Source organism: Trichosurus vulpecula, chromosome 1, assembly GCF_011100635.1.
Source record: "Trichosurus vulpecula isolate mTriVul1 chromosome 1, mTriVul1.pri, whole genome shotgun sequence".
Taxonomy (NCBI): domain Eukaryota; kingdom Metazoa; phylum Chordata; class Mammalia; order Diprotodontia; family Phalangeridae; genus Trichosurus; species Trichosurus vulpecula.
In genome coordinates this window covers 361,255,736-361,272,099 of record NC_050573.1, presented here as the reverse complement: position 1 = coordinate 361,272,099, position 16,364 = coordinate 361,255,736, and the positions used below count along the sequence as shown (strand labels likewise).

General features: G+C 38.7%; 1 protein-coding gene across 2 annotated transcripts in view; it reads left to right on the top strand.

Annotated features, from left to right (window-relative positions):
- Positions 1-352: 352 nt before the first annotated feature.
- Positions 353-16,364, top strand: part of PDCD6 (programmed cell death 6) — a 30,602-nt gene continuing 14,590 nt past the window's right edge. The window contains exons 1-2 of one of the 2 annotated variants that reach the window (XM_036741966.1): positions 353-662; positions 2,768-2,829. In XM_036741966.1, coding sequence (XP_036597861.1) covers positions 556-662; positions 2,768-2,829 — 169 coding nt within the window. In that variant the 5' untranslated portion in view covers positions 353-555. The remainder of the gene's footprint in view (positions 663-2,767; positions 2,830-16,364) is intronic. The other variant, XM_036741967.1, reaches the window with a different exon arrangement.

Genomic DNA, 16,364 nt, shown 5'->3' with positions numbered 1-16,364 from the left:
GTGGGTCGGTACCCCCCATCCTGCCTTCTGTAACAGACCAGGAAACTGAGGCTTGAGGAAGGGAAGGTCCGCTCTGCCTCGGGTGGCAGATGAGGAAACTGAGGCCCGGGGAAGGGAAAGCCAAGTCGGAACTCGATCCTGGGACATCTGGCTCCAGACTCGGATCCCAGGGACTTGAAAAAAAAAGTCTTTCATAGAGTAAAATACCCCCAGCCCAGCCCAGCCCATCCGGGGCCAGAGAGTCCCAAGCCGCTCGCACCCGGGCACCGCAGTGCATCCCAGGGCGCGGGGCCCTCCAAAGGCCTCCTTCCCCCCGGGGCTGGGCCAGCGCCCTTCCGTTGCCAGGCAACGCGGCCCTCGTGAGGGGACTGGTGATTCTCAGCCACGTGATGCCCTTTCCCCCTCCCCTCTTCCCAGAGGTGGCTCTTAGCCCGGAAGTGGCCTTCCTTTCTTCCGGCTCCTCCGCCCCCGTTGAAGAAAGCGGAAGTGAAGGAACCCCACTGAGCCATTCTCTCGCGTTCGCGCTTCGCAGCTTGTTGTCTCTTCGACCGGCCCATGGCCACCTACCACTACCGGACGGCGGCCGGGGGCAGCTCTGGCCCCGGGCCTGCCGCTGCTGCGTCTCTCCCAGACCAGAGTTTCCTGTGGAACGTGTTTCAGCGGTGAGGATGCGCTGGCCCCTGCCCCGGGTTTCCCCTCTTCCCACGAGGGTCCGCCCCCTGCCCCCGCCCCCACCCCGGAGAGGTGGCTGGCCGGGGGGTCCTGCCTCGGGTCCGGCCCCCGGCGTGTCGCAGCACCGCTTCTCTGCCCCGGTTCCCTACCACCCGCCTGAGGCACGGGATCCTAGAGGGTGTCCCATGACTCTGTCCTCCTCCTATAAACATACAGTCTAAGGGAGGGACATCGTGTTACGGATGAGGAAACTGAGCCCCAGAGAGGTGGGCGCACAGCTTGAGCGGCAGTCCCCGGGCTCCCCCGCACCAGGCTAGGCTGCTCCTAGCGTCCCCGGGGCGGCGCGGGCACGAACTGGAGCCTCATCCAAACTTTGTGTCTCCCTTCCCCCGGAGCTCCGTGTGTGCCCGCTTAACACGTAATACACGCAATACACGCGTGCCATCTAGGAGAGAGCGCGATCCTCGAATCCCTTGGCATCGTATCTTTCCCTGCCCCCGGCCTTACCCGTCTCCCCTCCCTCGACTTTCAAGAGCTCATCCAGTGCCCATGGGCCGTAGCGTTCTTGGTTAAGAGATGGAAGTGACCTTTGAGGCCTCCTGATGCAACCCCCTCCTTTTACAGGTGAGGAAGCTGAGGCCCAGAGCAGCGCCCAAGGTCCCTAATGCTGCACGTTTTAATTCAGGTCCTCTAAACTCTTTAAGTTCAGCACCTTTGCCTCCGAGTATCGGTTGCCCTGAGATCTGTGATCTCAACCCCAAGTCTTAAGGTGCCGTGGCATTTCCAGATCGTTGGATAATAGGTTGTAGAGCTGGAATGCGTTTTAGAGATGATCTAATCTGACCACCCTTAATTTGACAGATGAGGAATCTAAAGCCCACGGAGGTAGTGGCTTGCCCGAGGTCACAAAGGTAGTATAAAAGGCAGTCGGGATTTATTCGCGTCCACTCGCTTCAGATTTTTCCACTGCATCAGGCCCTTTTCTCAGTTGTGTGTAACTTGGCCGTGAGTCATTGCAGAACCAGGAGAAGGCTAAATTGTGAAGAGGATAATCTTCCTTTTCTGTAATGATCAGAACTATATGCCTAAGATGTAAGAAAGAAATAGAGAAACAGGTTAGGTTGATGGCTTTCATCATTTTCAAATTTCTTGGTGTAGGTAATGCTTCCTCTTGTCTTCGGGGGAACTCTTCTGGGACTGGTTGTCACTGAATGATTCCATGGCTGGAAGTGAGGATTTTTTTAAATTAATGAAGGTTTGGAAAAGGAGATTGTGGTAGGTGTGAAGTGGTCTACAAAGAAGCAGGTAGAGAGCCAGGAGTGAAAAAAGGAACAAAGAAGGTAATCTGCCAACACACATGGGCAGAATGAAGAGGTTGGGAAAAGTTGAAATCAGTGAACATGATTCACTCCTAGATCTAGAATTGTGACTTAGAAATTATGATGACTAGAAACAATAAAAGAACTTCAAATATAGTATTCTCTCCTCCCTCCCCGCCTTTCTCCCCCCCTCCCTCTCTTTCTATTTAAAGACTGTGTCCAGCTCATGCTGGAGTAAAGGGACTACTCCCTAGATGATTCCAGGACTCATCCAGCATGGTGATCTTTGACCTTCTTTTCTTGCCTGGGCCTCTTGTTAGTGAGTTGGTGTAGACACCTGATCTGCCTAGTCTGCTGCAGCTCAGAACTCCTGAATTTAAGAGATCCGCCTCCAGGTAGCTGGGATTGTAGGGCCTGTGCCACCACATCTGACTGAAATTTTTATTTATTTACCTGTGTGTATAGATACACAGATAAAGTTATCTATTTTTGCTTCTGAAGTAGCCAAAAAGCATATAGGCTTCTTTTGAGAAATGTCAGCTGAAATTAGGACAGGGTGGAAAAGATGGAAGAAGGTAGTTGATAAATAATTTGAAGCAGGAAAGCTAAATAAACTCTAGTGGGAATGTGCTCGAATTAAAGACTTGAACTTACATTCCGAAGAAAAATAAACTTTTATCACTCAAGAGCTTAGTTGTCTTTGGCAGTATATAGCAATTCTGTTACATTTCTTTAATTTTTAGTCATCATTGTAATGTATTTCAATTATTTCATAGGGTTGATAAAGACAGGAGTGGAGTGATATCTGACAGTGAACTTCAACAAGCGTTATCCAATGGTAAGTGTGACTTAGTGAGATTTTAAAATGTAAGTTAACTTTTCCTGTTTTTTTTTCCTTATTTTTATTTTCTAAGTGAAAAGGAGTTGAGAAAACCAAAGTATATTGTGCAGATAATTATGGGATGAACTAGAATTGGTATGTGGTATGATAAAAACTAATTTTTGCTCATTTTATTTTTTTTAGACAGTTTACTGATTACTGTAGTGGTCTCCATTTTGAGATACTTTATTTGTGTCATTTATGTAATGCCTATAGGCATTGTCTTCCAGTTTTAGAGTGTGAGCTACTCAAGAACAGGGATTGTCTTATTTTTCTGTATGTTTCTCCATTGTCAACAGTGCTTGACATATAGTAAATACACTTAATAAATGCAGTTGTAGCCTATTCACTTAGCTAAGTACTAAATGTACAAAAATTAGGAAGTGTTTGGAAAAATTGTTGGTGCATTTGAATGTCAAGAGAAAAGAAAGGAGTTTAACTGCAGAAACAAATCTTAGAGCCAAGAAGATCATTTAGGCCTTGATGTTTAGGGACTCTTAGAGATCCTGATCAGGTCACAGAAGGAACCAATGGGATTCTCAGGTAACGTTGATGGAGCAAGGTAAGAGTTTTGGAGGACATCCATGTGGCACCTGTAAGGGAACTTGGTTGCTATAGAAACTGCTGAAGCTCCAGGGTTAAGTTGCTGCAGAAATGATTGAGGATAGCAGATGACACTGATAATAGCACTTTACTGTAGAGTGGGGTCCTAATCAGGTACAGTCATTTTGGAGACTATTATTAATCTAGGATAAGATGAATGAAACTACTATTGAGGTTTCCACATTTAATTCAATCTTATAGGTCCTGTTTTGCCTTCTTCCCACCTATTTTCATTATGAGGTTCCAGCTTCTCATTCTGAGTCTCTCCAAGAACAATGGTTATTCATCAGGTAGCATTTACACTCCTAAGTATTAAGTCTAGTTGGAGAAATTTTATTTCACTAGCTAACCAGTCTCTTATATGTGCGTTTTGACCTACTCACTCTTACTGTGGAAGCCATTGAATTGAAGGTGTGCCAGTTAAGCTCCGATTCAGCTTGAAGTTTAGAAAAGAGTTGAAGGATTGTTCTTTTGATGATAAGTGACTGGCAACTTGTATTAACATAGTAGTTACAGTGGTGGTCCTCATAACATTTTTATTTGTATTAAAGGTAGGAGAACTACCAGATGTGTGTGATTTTTTTAGTTTAAAAAATTACTGAAAACATTTTGTTTTTACATCACTTTTATTTCCAAATATATTTTTTCTCCTTTCTCTTTTCAAAAAACCATTCCTTGTTGCAAAAAAATAGAAAAGAAAGCAGGGGGAAAGCAATTCACCAAAATTAACTGAAGTATTAGCCTAGCCTGGCAATATATTCAATATTACCCAACCTTAGTCCTCTACCTCAGTAAAGAAAGGAGGAAGTATATTTCCTCTTTTCTTCAAGGCCATTTCCATATAGTCATACGTCATTACACGATAATATTTCATTCTTTTGTTTTTTCTTTCCATATACTTTGTTTTCCCAGTTCTGCATACTTTGCATCAACACATGTAAGTCTTTCCATGCTTCACTTCATTCTTCATATTCATTGTTAATCACAGTGCAAGAGTATTCCATCACATTCATGCATCACTCTCTGTTTAGACATTCCCCAATTAATGGGCTTCTACTTTGATTTCAAAGTAGCTAGATGGTGAAGTAAGTAGAGTACTGGTCCTAGAGTTCAGGAAGACTCATCTTCCCGAATTCAACAATATCTGGGTGACCCTGGGCAAATCACTTAACTCTGTTTGCCTCAGTTTCTTTATCTGTAAAGATGGAGAAGAAAATGGCAAACCACTCTAGTATCTTTGCCAAGAAAACCCCAAATGGGGTCACGAAGAATCGAACAGCAAAACATTTTGATTGAAATTCTTTGTTACTACAGAAAATAATGCTATGAATATTTTGGTGTATATCAGATTCTTTCTATTTTTTTTTACCTCCTGGAGGGTTATGATAGTGGGATCCTTGAATCAGAAGGTATGGACGTTTTAGTTACTTAACATAATTCCAAATTGCCAAAATGAACAATTAGACTAATTTGTACCTCCACCTACATTTTCACCACCCCTGCAACATGAATGAAAAAATTAAGAGGAAAAGTACTCTTTGTTAGAACTTAACATGGATCAGGCATTGTGTTACATATTGGGGAATACAAATACAAGCAAGCAATAGAGTCTCCACCCTAAAGGAACCTACTTTCTGATGGGGGAAGTCAAGCTAGAAAGGGGGGAAGGAAGAATATAGGCAGGTGTCAAGGACGTGGTTTAAGGGGAATGACTAGGAAGAGCCAGGAAGACCTTGTTCCAGAAAACATGAGACAAGCTCATCAGAGTGCAGGGTCCCAGGGGCAGTGTCTTAGTGATTCTGATGGAAGCGGGTTAAAGAGGATGGCCTGAATGGAGATGTAAACAGGACAACATGGTCTGGAAATGGCGTAAAAGAGACTTGGATGTCTGATCGTCATTTTTGCCCAGTTACTGGTTAGAGTTGTTTTCCTTTCCATGACTCCAGTGCGTTAGTGATATGGAACAGTCTTTCATATGGCTGTTACTTTGCAATTTTTCTTTTGGGAACTATTTGTTCATATCCTTTGACCATTTATTCTTTAGGGAATGGCTCTTGGTCTCATATTTTCATGTCAGTTCTTAGAAAATCAACTTGTGCATAACTTGTGCTTATGGATGGTTTTTTTTTCCCAAGTTAAAATTCTATAACTGATTCCCAGATCCCCAAATTGATTCTTTATTCCTCATGACCCACTTATCATTAATTCTGGTCCATTTTGCTTAAAGTATAACTTATTATCAGTAGTTATGGGAAAAGTGACAATAAGGGAACAAAAAAATTGATCCTAACATTTTGGAAATGATCTTTATGTTACCTAAAATTCAAAGCAAAGGGGGACCATTTTTCAGTATCATCTGGTGTGTGTTTGGCAAGATGGCAAGCTAGCCCTGGTTCCTATGTGTAATAGATCTAGATATTGTGCAGTCAATACCTATGCAAAGGTGATGTCCCTAGGGACCTTTGTACTGAGAGACTTGTACAATATTTGTGATTTTGGGGGGTTGATTAGTTGATACTCTTGTATTAGGTCTCAATTGATTTGTGTTTTCACAAGAATTGGTCAGTATTAGGAAGAGTATGAAACTAATTGACCATCAGAGCTTAAAAATCACATGAAGCTAGGCATCTTGAACCAACTGGTCTAGTAGCCACAGAGTCGAATTCTATTCTGTTTTCATACTTCTTCCCACGTCGCATTCTCTTTTCCTCCATCTTTATATTAAGTGTGATGGCAATCTTTGCCTGTTGACCTAGGTAGGACTAAGCTCCCACCATCATACCAAAACCTAGATTATTGGTATATTTCAATACAATTGACTTAGGTTGATTCCTTCTTTATTCAATGGAAACCTGTATTTTAAAAGTAGCTTAACTCAGTTATGCTCTCCCACTGTTATTAAATGTGTGGGACTGAGTGTACTTCCCTGTTAAATCTGGTTACAGCGATCCTGAATAATTTATGTGAACTCATACTAATATACACTGGGTCCTTTTATAAGACTTGTTTCCATAGAAAAGTTTACTAAAAATGACTGTGAGGAAAGATGAGGTCAGTCGGTGTACAGAAAGACAAAAGAAGACTGTTCGCTTGCTTTCCATTTAAAAAGATTTATTGTACACTATTCCAAGAGTTTAGGAATTCTTACTTAACCCTGTTTAATTCACTAACTTTTCTTTGTATTTAACATTATGATAATGAGGAATTCAACATTAAGATGAGGAAAAATGATTCTTTTAAACTAATTTTTTTTTTCTGATCACCCTATGGCTTTCTATAATAGTAAATAGAACACGTCATTTTAGGGGGCATTTTGGTGATTTGCTACCTAAATTTTAAAAAATTGCTATTTAACTTTATTGATTACTTGCAGATGTGCACATTGTGTTTTATATTAAGAAATGGTTTCTCCCCTCCAGGAGGTCCCATCATAAAAAGAAATGGATGAAACCTGGGGCATGTGTAGAACCTGTTTCTCTCAGCATATTCTTATATAATCTTGCATTCATTACATCCAGTCCACATTTTTATACCATTTGTCTCTTTACTACATTATTGCTTGTGGTCCCCATACTATGTAGTAGTGTAAAGCCTACTTCTAAAGGCTAAGTTGTAATAGAGGGAAATTCAGAGTTCACAAGTTACCTATTTCTCCCATTTGAAGAGTCATAATGCCAGCTTCTCCTTAATAGTAGATGCAAAGAAAAGACTAGGATTTAGCTTAATTGCTTATGGAATTAGGCCTCTATTCTGGTCTGACTCTGGTGCCCTGTTGTGGAACTGTTTTCAGAGGCTCTGCCAGAAGATCATAAGCCCTGGCAAGATTTATGAAGTTCGAATAGCTTCCAGTGTGGATCTGGCAGTATTTGTTTTCAAGGACCAGCCTAGCTATGTTTGGAGGGGATCAGAATGATAGAATTTTTTAGCTATAGTAATTTGTGAAAACAAAGTCTTGAACTAAAGATGCAGAGAAAATTCCTGATTTACAAAGCCTTCCTCTTTAGTCAGTCCATCTCGCTTCCCATAAAATGGAAGATTAATCAATATTCAAATCTGGAATCCCAACCATGTAATGAGAAAATGCAACATTGTATTGATTAGAGGGGGTAGGGAGCTTTATGAGCTTGGCAATGTCTATGCGGGTTGTTTGGGGCAAGCAGCATTAACATGCCAAATTCCTGATTTTGAATTAGGTTGTTTATGTGACTGAAGGAAAGAGAAGTAAGCAGCTAAATTAAAGGTAATGCCTTTGAGATTGGTTTCCATTTCTGGAAAGGAAAACATTCAAATTTGGAGACTGTAACCATATAGCCAGTGAAATGTGGGGAATTTGTCATTTGTGCTATAGTTGAGAGGTGCATCATGACCAGGCAAATTCCATTTTTAAAAAATGGAGATGTCTATCTCATTCATTCCTGATTCTTAAAGGTATACTTTTAAATTCATGTGTCAGTTTAGATACAGTTTAGATTAACAGAAGTACATAAACATGAATAGTTCCATTGAATACCATAACTTTGAAAGGGATCACAAGTAATCTTTTGCTTATGCCTGCATTCTAGTTGAATTTTTCTTTAAAATCCGTTTATTACAGTATAATGAAAGCTTCAGCAACAAAAAATAGAAATTTCCAGCATATGTGGATATTTACATGAGTCACCTCTGATAAGGAAAATATTTAACACTTGCCAATCTCCAGGGTTTTTCTCCTTTGAAAATGAAGTATACAGCAAGGACTTATTTTAGGTAAGAATTAAAATAGTTTGTAAGGTAATTTTTTTCACATTCTTTTTTTTTTTTTAAATATGAGTTCCAAATTTTTTTCCTCCCTGAAATGGTAAGCAATTTGATATAGCTTATACATGTGGAACCATGCAAAAACATTTCCATATTAGTCATGTTGTGAAAGAACAGACCAAAAGAAAAAAAAATGAAGAAAGTCAAAAATAGTATGCTTCACTCTGCATTCAGAATCCATAGCTGAAATTTTTCAAAGAAGGACTCCATGGACTTGTAAGTCATTATCATGTCTATGGCGGGGGAAAGTCTTCTCAGCCCAGCACTTTTAGAAAAACATCTGATTTATATTCAAAGGATGCTGTTTCTTTTTTTACTCTAGTCCCTTGGGATGACGTTGAGACTAGGTGAATAGTCTGAAGAAATTGATTTACATGTATTTTTATCTAACCATTAATTGTGCTCCCAAAGTTTGTTTATAAGTAATTATATTATGGGTAGCAAGTATTTGTTAAAGAGGATGTGGAAGAAGAGAAATTTTATGAAAAATTTAGATGAAATCAATATATACTTATGGCTTCAATGCAAAAGTGGCATAGAAGAGGATGCTGAGAAATACGATGGAAAATATGACTTGTGATTAAGAAATTTCAAAAAGCTCAATGCTTATGGGCTACACAGATGCCTTATACCTACATAATGTGAATATTTTTGTCAAGGAGAAAGTGGAAAATGTAAGATATGGCTTGCACAAATAAACATCAGAAAATAATGAAAATCATGTCTGTATCAACGAAAAACAGCTATTGTTGATGTGGCAGTTATCAGTTGACTGTACCGGCAGACCATCAACTTGTTTGATCACATTTCAAAATATTTGCTAAATTAGAAAAAAAATAATAAATATGAGACCAATTATAAGGGCCTTGTAGGAGAAGGTGTTAGACACTGAAGAAGCGGCTGCATGTATACCATAAGTGTTCACAAGTATGAAATCATTACCTAAGGGTCAGAAGAAAAGATGAATAATAGTGGTTAGTGAATCCCCTGCTGAGAGTATACTAGCACACCAATTTGTTGGCCTCATACGAGTAATAAAGAGTTCTGCTGTCTTCCGGGTTATGTATCCAAGATGTTCAAGAGAATCTCTCAAGGTTTGTCAAACTAGATCACTATTGCCATCCTTTTATTGGAAATGACATTAAAGAAGACATGTTGCCATCTACTTAAGGACCAGAAGTGCTTTCTACTGTCTCAAAAAACTGAAAGCTTCCCTATCTGTTATCTCCCTCATCAGAAAGTGAGCTCCTTGAGAGCAGGGACTGTCTTTAATATCTGTATCCAGAGTGCTTTGTACATAGGAAGCATTTTAAAAATATTTTCTGCATTCATTCATACTGACTTGTGGTGAGTCACATAGGAACAAATGATGCTGTCAGAAAGAACCTAGACAGCATTGCTATAGAGATTAGAAACCGAAGCCCTCAACAGACAGGCTGTTTTTATCACTGCTCCCTGCTGAAGAAAAGACCTCAGAAGGGAGAAGATAATGGGGGAATTGACCACCTGGGGGAGAAGGTTGTATCAGAAAATGAGCTTTGTATGTGTAAACGATAACTTGAAACATGGGAATGACATATTCTTTGTCAGAGAAAAAGGCCACCTAATAAGGCTGTTATGGATGGATTTGTCTGGAGGAAATTAATTTTTTTTAGAGTAGGCAGGAAGAGAAGCAGAAAACTGTCACCGAGGTACCATAGAAAATATCTACCATATACTTGGAATAGTAGTAGGGATTCCCAGAAGTTAACAGGAAGAAAAAATAGCAGGAGTCAGTGATAAAAACCCATGACTTACGGTATTAATAAACAATTGCAAGAAATATGATCAAGCTAGAGGAGCCAAACATCCCAACTCAAGCAAATATGATGTCACAGCTATCACTTGGAATGGCTGAGCTGAAATCTCTGCCTGGAATTTGGCTCTGGAAGTCTATATGCACATATTCAAAAGAAAAAAGGATAGGTAAAAAAAAGAACAGAGTAGCATAGTACACTAGGAAGATATATGCAGATAAGGAAATCCAAAAGGCATAGAGAAACAAAAGTGGAAAAAGCATTTAGATGTGATGATCAGTGGAGGTAAAAACAGAAACGGTATGGTTATTGGGGTATACTACAGACCAAATAGAGAGAAAGAAGAAATAGATGAGTTTGAAAATGAGATTACAAGCTTATGGTGGATAATGCTATGGTTACAGTGGAAGATCTCCCACTTTCTAGACATCTTTTAAAGCTGTGTTGCTGCCCAAAGCAGAGCTGCTAATAATAATTTCCCTTAATGACAGTGACCTTCGGAAGGTTGAAGAATCAACTAGGGGAAAGTATGTTCTGGATCTGAGAGGAAAATATAATCTGACATTCATTTTTAAGTTTTAAGGACCAGATTTCAAGACATTCAGAGTGGGTTTAGGGAAGATTGCATAGACTAAAATTATTTGGGGGAATTAATCATAAAGGGATGAAAAAGCATTCTGTAATGAAATTCTAAAGACACAAATAATTCCAAGGAGGAAGAAAGGAGGAGTTGCCTAAAGAAACTCTTGTGGAAATATAAAAGAAATTCAGCAGCCAACTTGAATTTCATTTTTTTATGCTCACATTCATTTTTTCAACAAACATTTGTTAAGAATCTGAAACATGGGATCATAGCTTCTACATGGAAAAAATCCTGGAGGCCATCTAGTCCAAATGCATCATTTTTTGATGCCCAGAGAACCCAACTTGACCGTGTCTTCCTTGGTACCCTGAGCCATGGCCACAGAGCAATGCCAGTAGAAATGTCCCCCATGCCCTTCGCCCTGCCAGCAGCAATGCCCCACTCAAGAGGAAATAGCAGTTTTAGATGCTAGCAGAACCATGAAACTAGGAGCTTGAGCATCCCTGTGGAAGCTCGGGCTCCCTCACCCCCTCTCTGCTCCTCCATACTTCTCTACCCTTCATCTGCACTGGATAGGATGAAATCCTGGGAGAAACACTGGAGCTGCGGTCCTAGAAACAAGACCTCCAACTGACTCCCATCTCCCACCTCCATTTCCAAACCTCCTGAATGAAAGACAGCAGAGGAAGCACTAATCTCCATGCCAGGCTTCATAGAACCTTCAATGGAAAAACAATCCTGAGAAACCAGACTAACCAGGTGGTGATTTCCATCCCCTTGGGATACTGTATCACTCCACTTCTACTGCCTCAAATAAAGCTTTTGTTTCATAGTGAGGAAGAAGAGGAAAAAAAATGTATAAGAGGTAGAAGAAAAAGCCAGTACCAAAGGATAAAGACAAAATTATATCTTATTCCTGTTTGAATAATATTAGAAAAGCCAAGGATAACAGAAAGGGTTTTTTAAAAAATCTATTTGGAGAAAAGTATCAAAGAAGGAATCAGACTGCTACTTGAGGTAGATAGGGCAGTGATGAAGGATAGAGAAAAACCTTGGATGTTGAACTCTTATTTTGTTTCATTTTTTTCTGCCAAAGAGAATAATCTTAGGACTGGAAAGGGGTAAAGTAATTTCTGACAGAGAGTTGAGATCCCGGATAAGTAGAGATTTAATAAGAAATCACCCAGCTTCTTTTGGTGGGCTTGCCTCACTAGGCCCAAATGAACTACAGCCCCACATACTGAAGTAACTGCCCATTTGATTACTAAGTCACTGTGAAGGTCTTTGAAAGATTGTGAACAATGCTGAGGGGACCAGATTGGGAAACAGGTGGGCGGACCTCCCAATGGGCTCGGTAGGTGAAGTATCAGAGCTGCCTCAATTTGCATTGCTCTAATTATTAGTGATTTAGATTATTTTTCCCCACGTGTTTTCAGAAGGACCGCCTGTTCACACAAATCCTCTGACCCTTTATCAATTGAGGAGCAGTTCTTATTATTCACTTTCTTACATATCTTGGAAATGAGATCTTTATTGGAGAAAATTGCTGCCAAGATTTTTTTTCTGACCATTTAACTGTTAACCTGATAATTTGAACTATATTGATTTTGTTTATGCAAAATCTTTTAAAATTTTATGTCATCATAACCATCCATTTTACCTTTTGTGATCTCTATCTTGTTTGGTCATGAACTTTGACCCTTTATGAAAAGTAGTTTTTTCCTTGTTCCTCTAATTTCTACTGTGGCTATTTATGTCTGAGTCAAGACAAAAGGAAAGAATTTAAAGAATCCTGAAAGGAATTATGAACTAAATTAGAGTTAAGTGAGCATATTATTTTGGTATATGATTTGAGATACTGATCGATACCTATATTCTGCCAACTTGCTTTTCTTTGATTTTTGTCAAATAGTGAGTTCTTATTCCTGTAGCTGTAGTCTTTGGGTTTACCAAACACTGGATTAATAGATTCACTTGCTTCTGTATGTTGTTTTTCCTAGTCTGTTCCACTGATCAATCTCTATTTTTTAACGATTTAACCAAATTGTTTTCATTACTATTTTGTACTATTATTTAAGATGTGGTACTACTAGGCTTCCTTCCCACTTTGTTTTTCTATTTCCCTTGAGATTCTTGATCTTTCATTTTTCCAGATGAATTTTATTTAATGTTTGCTTTGTTTTTCTAGCTCTGTAAAATGATTATTTGATAATTTGATTAGTATAGCACTAAATAGTAAATTAATTTAGTATTGTTATTGTCCTTTTATTATGTTGACTCAGCCACAAGCAATTAATATTTCTTCAATTATTTTTGTCTTTGTTTTTGTAAACAATGTTTTATAATTATATTGTAGTTCTTCTGTGTGTGCTGATAGGATGGACCCCCAAGTATTTTGTACATTTTGTAGTTATTTTAAATGGAATTTCTCTTTCTATCTTCTCCTCTTAGATTTTGTTAGTAAGTTACAGAAGGGCTGGTATTTTGTGTGGATTTATTTTTATATCTTGCAACTTTGCTGAAATTATTATTTCATTTAATTTTTAGTTGACTCTCTGGCTTCTCTAAGTAAACGCCATATCTTATTCTTTACCTATGCTTCTTCTCTTGATTCTTCTTGTTTTATTACTATAATTGGTGTTTATAGTACTTTATTAAGTAATAATGATCATAAGGGAGATCCTTGTTTACCTCCTGGTCTTTTTGAAAAAGACTCCAGTTTGTCCCCATTGCATGTAATGCTAACATTTAATTTTAGATAGATACTACTTAGGAAACTAAGGAAAAGGATAATTTATTCCTATGTTTTCAGGTGTTTAGGATTTTTGTTTTCGTTGTGTGTATGTGTTTGGGTTGGGTTTTTTTTCTAATAGAAATACGTGTTGTATTTTGCCAAAAGGTTTTTGCATTTATTGATATAGTCATACAATTTTTCTTATTAATTTGGTTGATTATGTTTATAGTTTTCCTAATAACCAAATCAAGCCTGCATTTTTGTATAAATCAAACAGTCTTTTTTTGCAAACATAAATAGGGGAGAGGGAATGGGGAAATCTATTGTTTTGCTATTTTAACAGTTTGTGTACTTATTCTTTGAATGATTGATAAAATTGACGTGACAATCCATGTGGTTGGTCCCAAAGGGTTTTGTTTGGTTGGGTTTTTCCTTTCGATGTTCACCTGTGGCTTATTCTTTTCCCTGAGATCGGGTCGCTTAAGTTCTCTATTTTTGTTCTGCTAATCTGGGCAGTTTATAGTTTTATAAATACTAATCTATTTCTCTTCAGTTATTGTTTTTATTGGCGTGTAGTTGAGCAAAAGCTTTTATTTCTTCATTTGTCATGAATTCTTTTTCATTTTTTATACCAGTAATTTGGTTTTCCAAGAAATACTTGAAACCTCAAGATTCACAGTTAAAATGGGGGTGAAGCAGAATTTTATTTTGCTTTAGACAATTTTAAAAACAGGTGGCAGTCGTGAAAAACTCAACGTCATAATTACAAGTTGGTTAGAGACAAAAGAATGCAGCTAATATAGTAAGATTTGGGGACTTCAAAGGCAGTGATGCAGCAGTGTGATATAGCTAAGAAAATTAATTCAATTTCTTGACTACTGCATTGAGAAATATATTAGCAAAAGCCTCAGTGTATTTTAGTTCAGACCACATTTGGTGTCCTCTCTTCACTTCTGGGCATGATGTTTTGGGAAAGACTTGATAAGCCGGAAAACATCCTGAGGAAGGCAATCAGGATGGTTAGCATAGAGTTAAGAAACTAACTGTAATGGGTATATTATAACTGTCTTCAACTATTTGAAGGACCCTCTTGTGGAAGATGGTTGAATCTTATCTTATTTGGCCCTAAACCACAACTGGGAACAGCAGGTCACAAAAGAGGCAAATTCAGGCTTAGTATGAGGAAAATTTCCTAAGAATCAGAGTTGTTCAAAAGTAGAATGGTCTGCTTTTGAGAAAAAGGTACAGCATGCAATTCAAATAGCTTCATCTTGTCCTGTTTATACATACGACTGGCTTTGAGAAATGGGAAATGGATGAAAAGCTCTTCACATACTCTTCAGGCTACCAACCTGGCCTTCTCTCTGGTCCTCACACACAAACAACCCTCCATCTCCTGTCTCCGTGCCGATGCCCTGTGCTTGGAATGCACTCCCTCCTTACCTTTGCCTTGAAAGTCTGTTGTTGCCTTCCTAGCTCAGTTCAAATGCCACTTCCTAAATGAAACCTTTACGCTCTCTACCCACGCTTATAGTGTTTCCTCTGCTAAATTATTGTGTGTGTGTCTGTGTGTGTCTTGTCATCTCCCTTAAGAGAATGTAAGCTCCTTAAGGACAGAAACTGCTTGATTTTTGTCTTTATATTTCTATGGCCAGGCACGTAGTAGGCCCATTGTTGATTTGTTGATCAGCAACACATTTTCACCATTTCCTAGGGAAGTTTAATTGAATCAGTTGCCATAATTAACAACGCCAGAGTCTCCAAATCCTCTTAACCAGGAAACACTTGAGCCTCCCAAGCAGAGTTGTATGGCAACCAAGACCAATGCAATATAAAAGAATATAAATTTGTTATTTAAATGTTTTAGAGAAAAACAATATGAAATTAATAGCAGTGTTACTTCATAAAACAGTCTTGTGGAGAGATTGAAACCAAATCACTCAAACTAAATTTAAAAACAAATTTTTTTTTCCTCCAATGATAGTAAAGCTTCTAATTTGAACTAATATTTCATGTACTGTGTGAAGAAGTAGAAATGGCACTAAGTTAAAGAGGCAGGGAAGAGCACCAGGACTAGACCAAGTGTAAGTATACCCAGAGGAGTTATATGCTGGAGGTGATAAAAAAAAATTGAGTGCCTTCAGGGAGTAGTTCTAAAGATAGCTGAGAGAGAGAAGTAGGGTGCCCAACTCTTGGGAAAAGTCCTGGATGCCACTGCTTCTGAAAAAAAAAAAAAGATGATAGATAAAATGTCAGCAGCTACCAACCTATGTGCCTTTTTTCCTGTCCCTCCAAAAATTTTGTGAGAATTAGCCTCACATGTATTGAGGGCATTCTTGATAAATGGAATAGGTAGGTTTTTAGAGTCTACAATAAACTATACCTTTACAGTAATATAATAGACTGAAAATCACAGAGGATGCAACATTCTACTGTGCTTGTTTTTTGTTGACTAAAAAAACAAAATTTGAGCAAAATACCTCCTTAAAGTATGTTTTCAGCAAGATATTTTCTAAACCTATATTAAAATCACAAGATTCATTGAAAAACACCACAACATGTTTAACTTTGCCTAAAGTGAGGTTAAAAAAAAAAACAAGGAACTGTACTGCCAAAGGCATTTTGCCCCTGTAATAGAGGACATCCAGTGCGGAGTACAAACAGGAATGAATTGATTAGAGAAATGCAAATTAAAACAACTCTGAGGAGCCGCCTCACACCTATCAAATTGGCTAATATGACAAAAAAATAAAAATGATGGATGTTGGAGAAGATGCAGGGAAACTGGGGCACTAATGCGCTGTTGGGGGAGTTGTGAAATGATCCGGCCATTCTGGGGAGCAGTTTGGAACCTATGCCCAAAGGGCCATAAAACTGTGCGTCCAGCAGTACTGCTGCTAGGTCTATATCCCAGAGACATCCCAAAAAAGGGAAAGGACAAAAATATTTATTGGAAGTGAAAGGGATGCCCATCTATTGG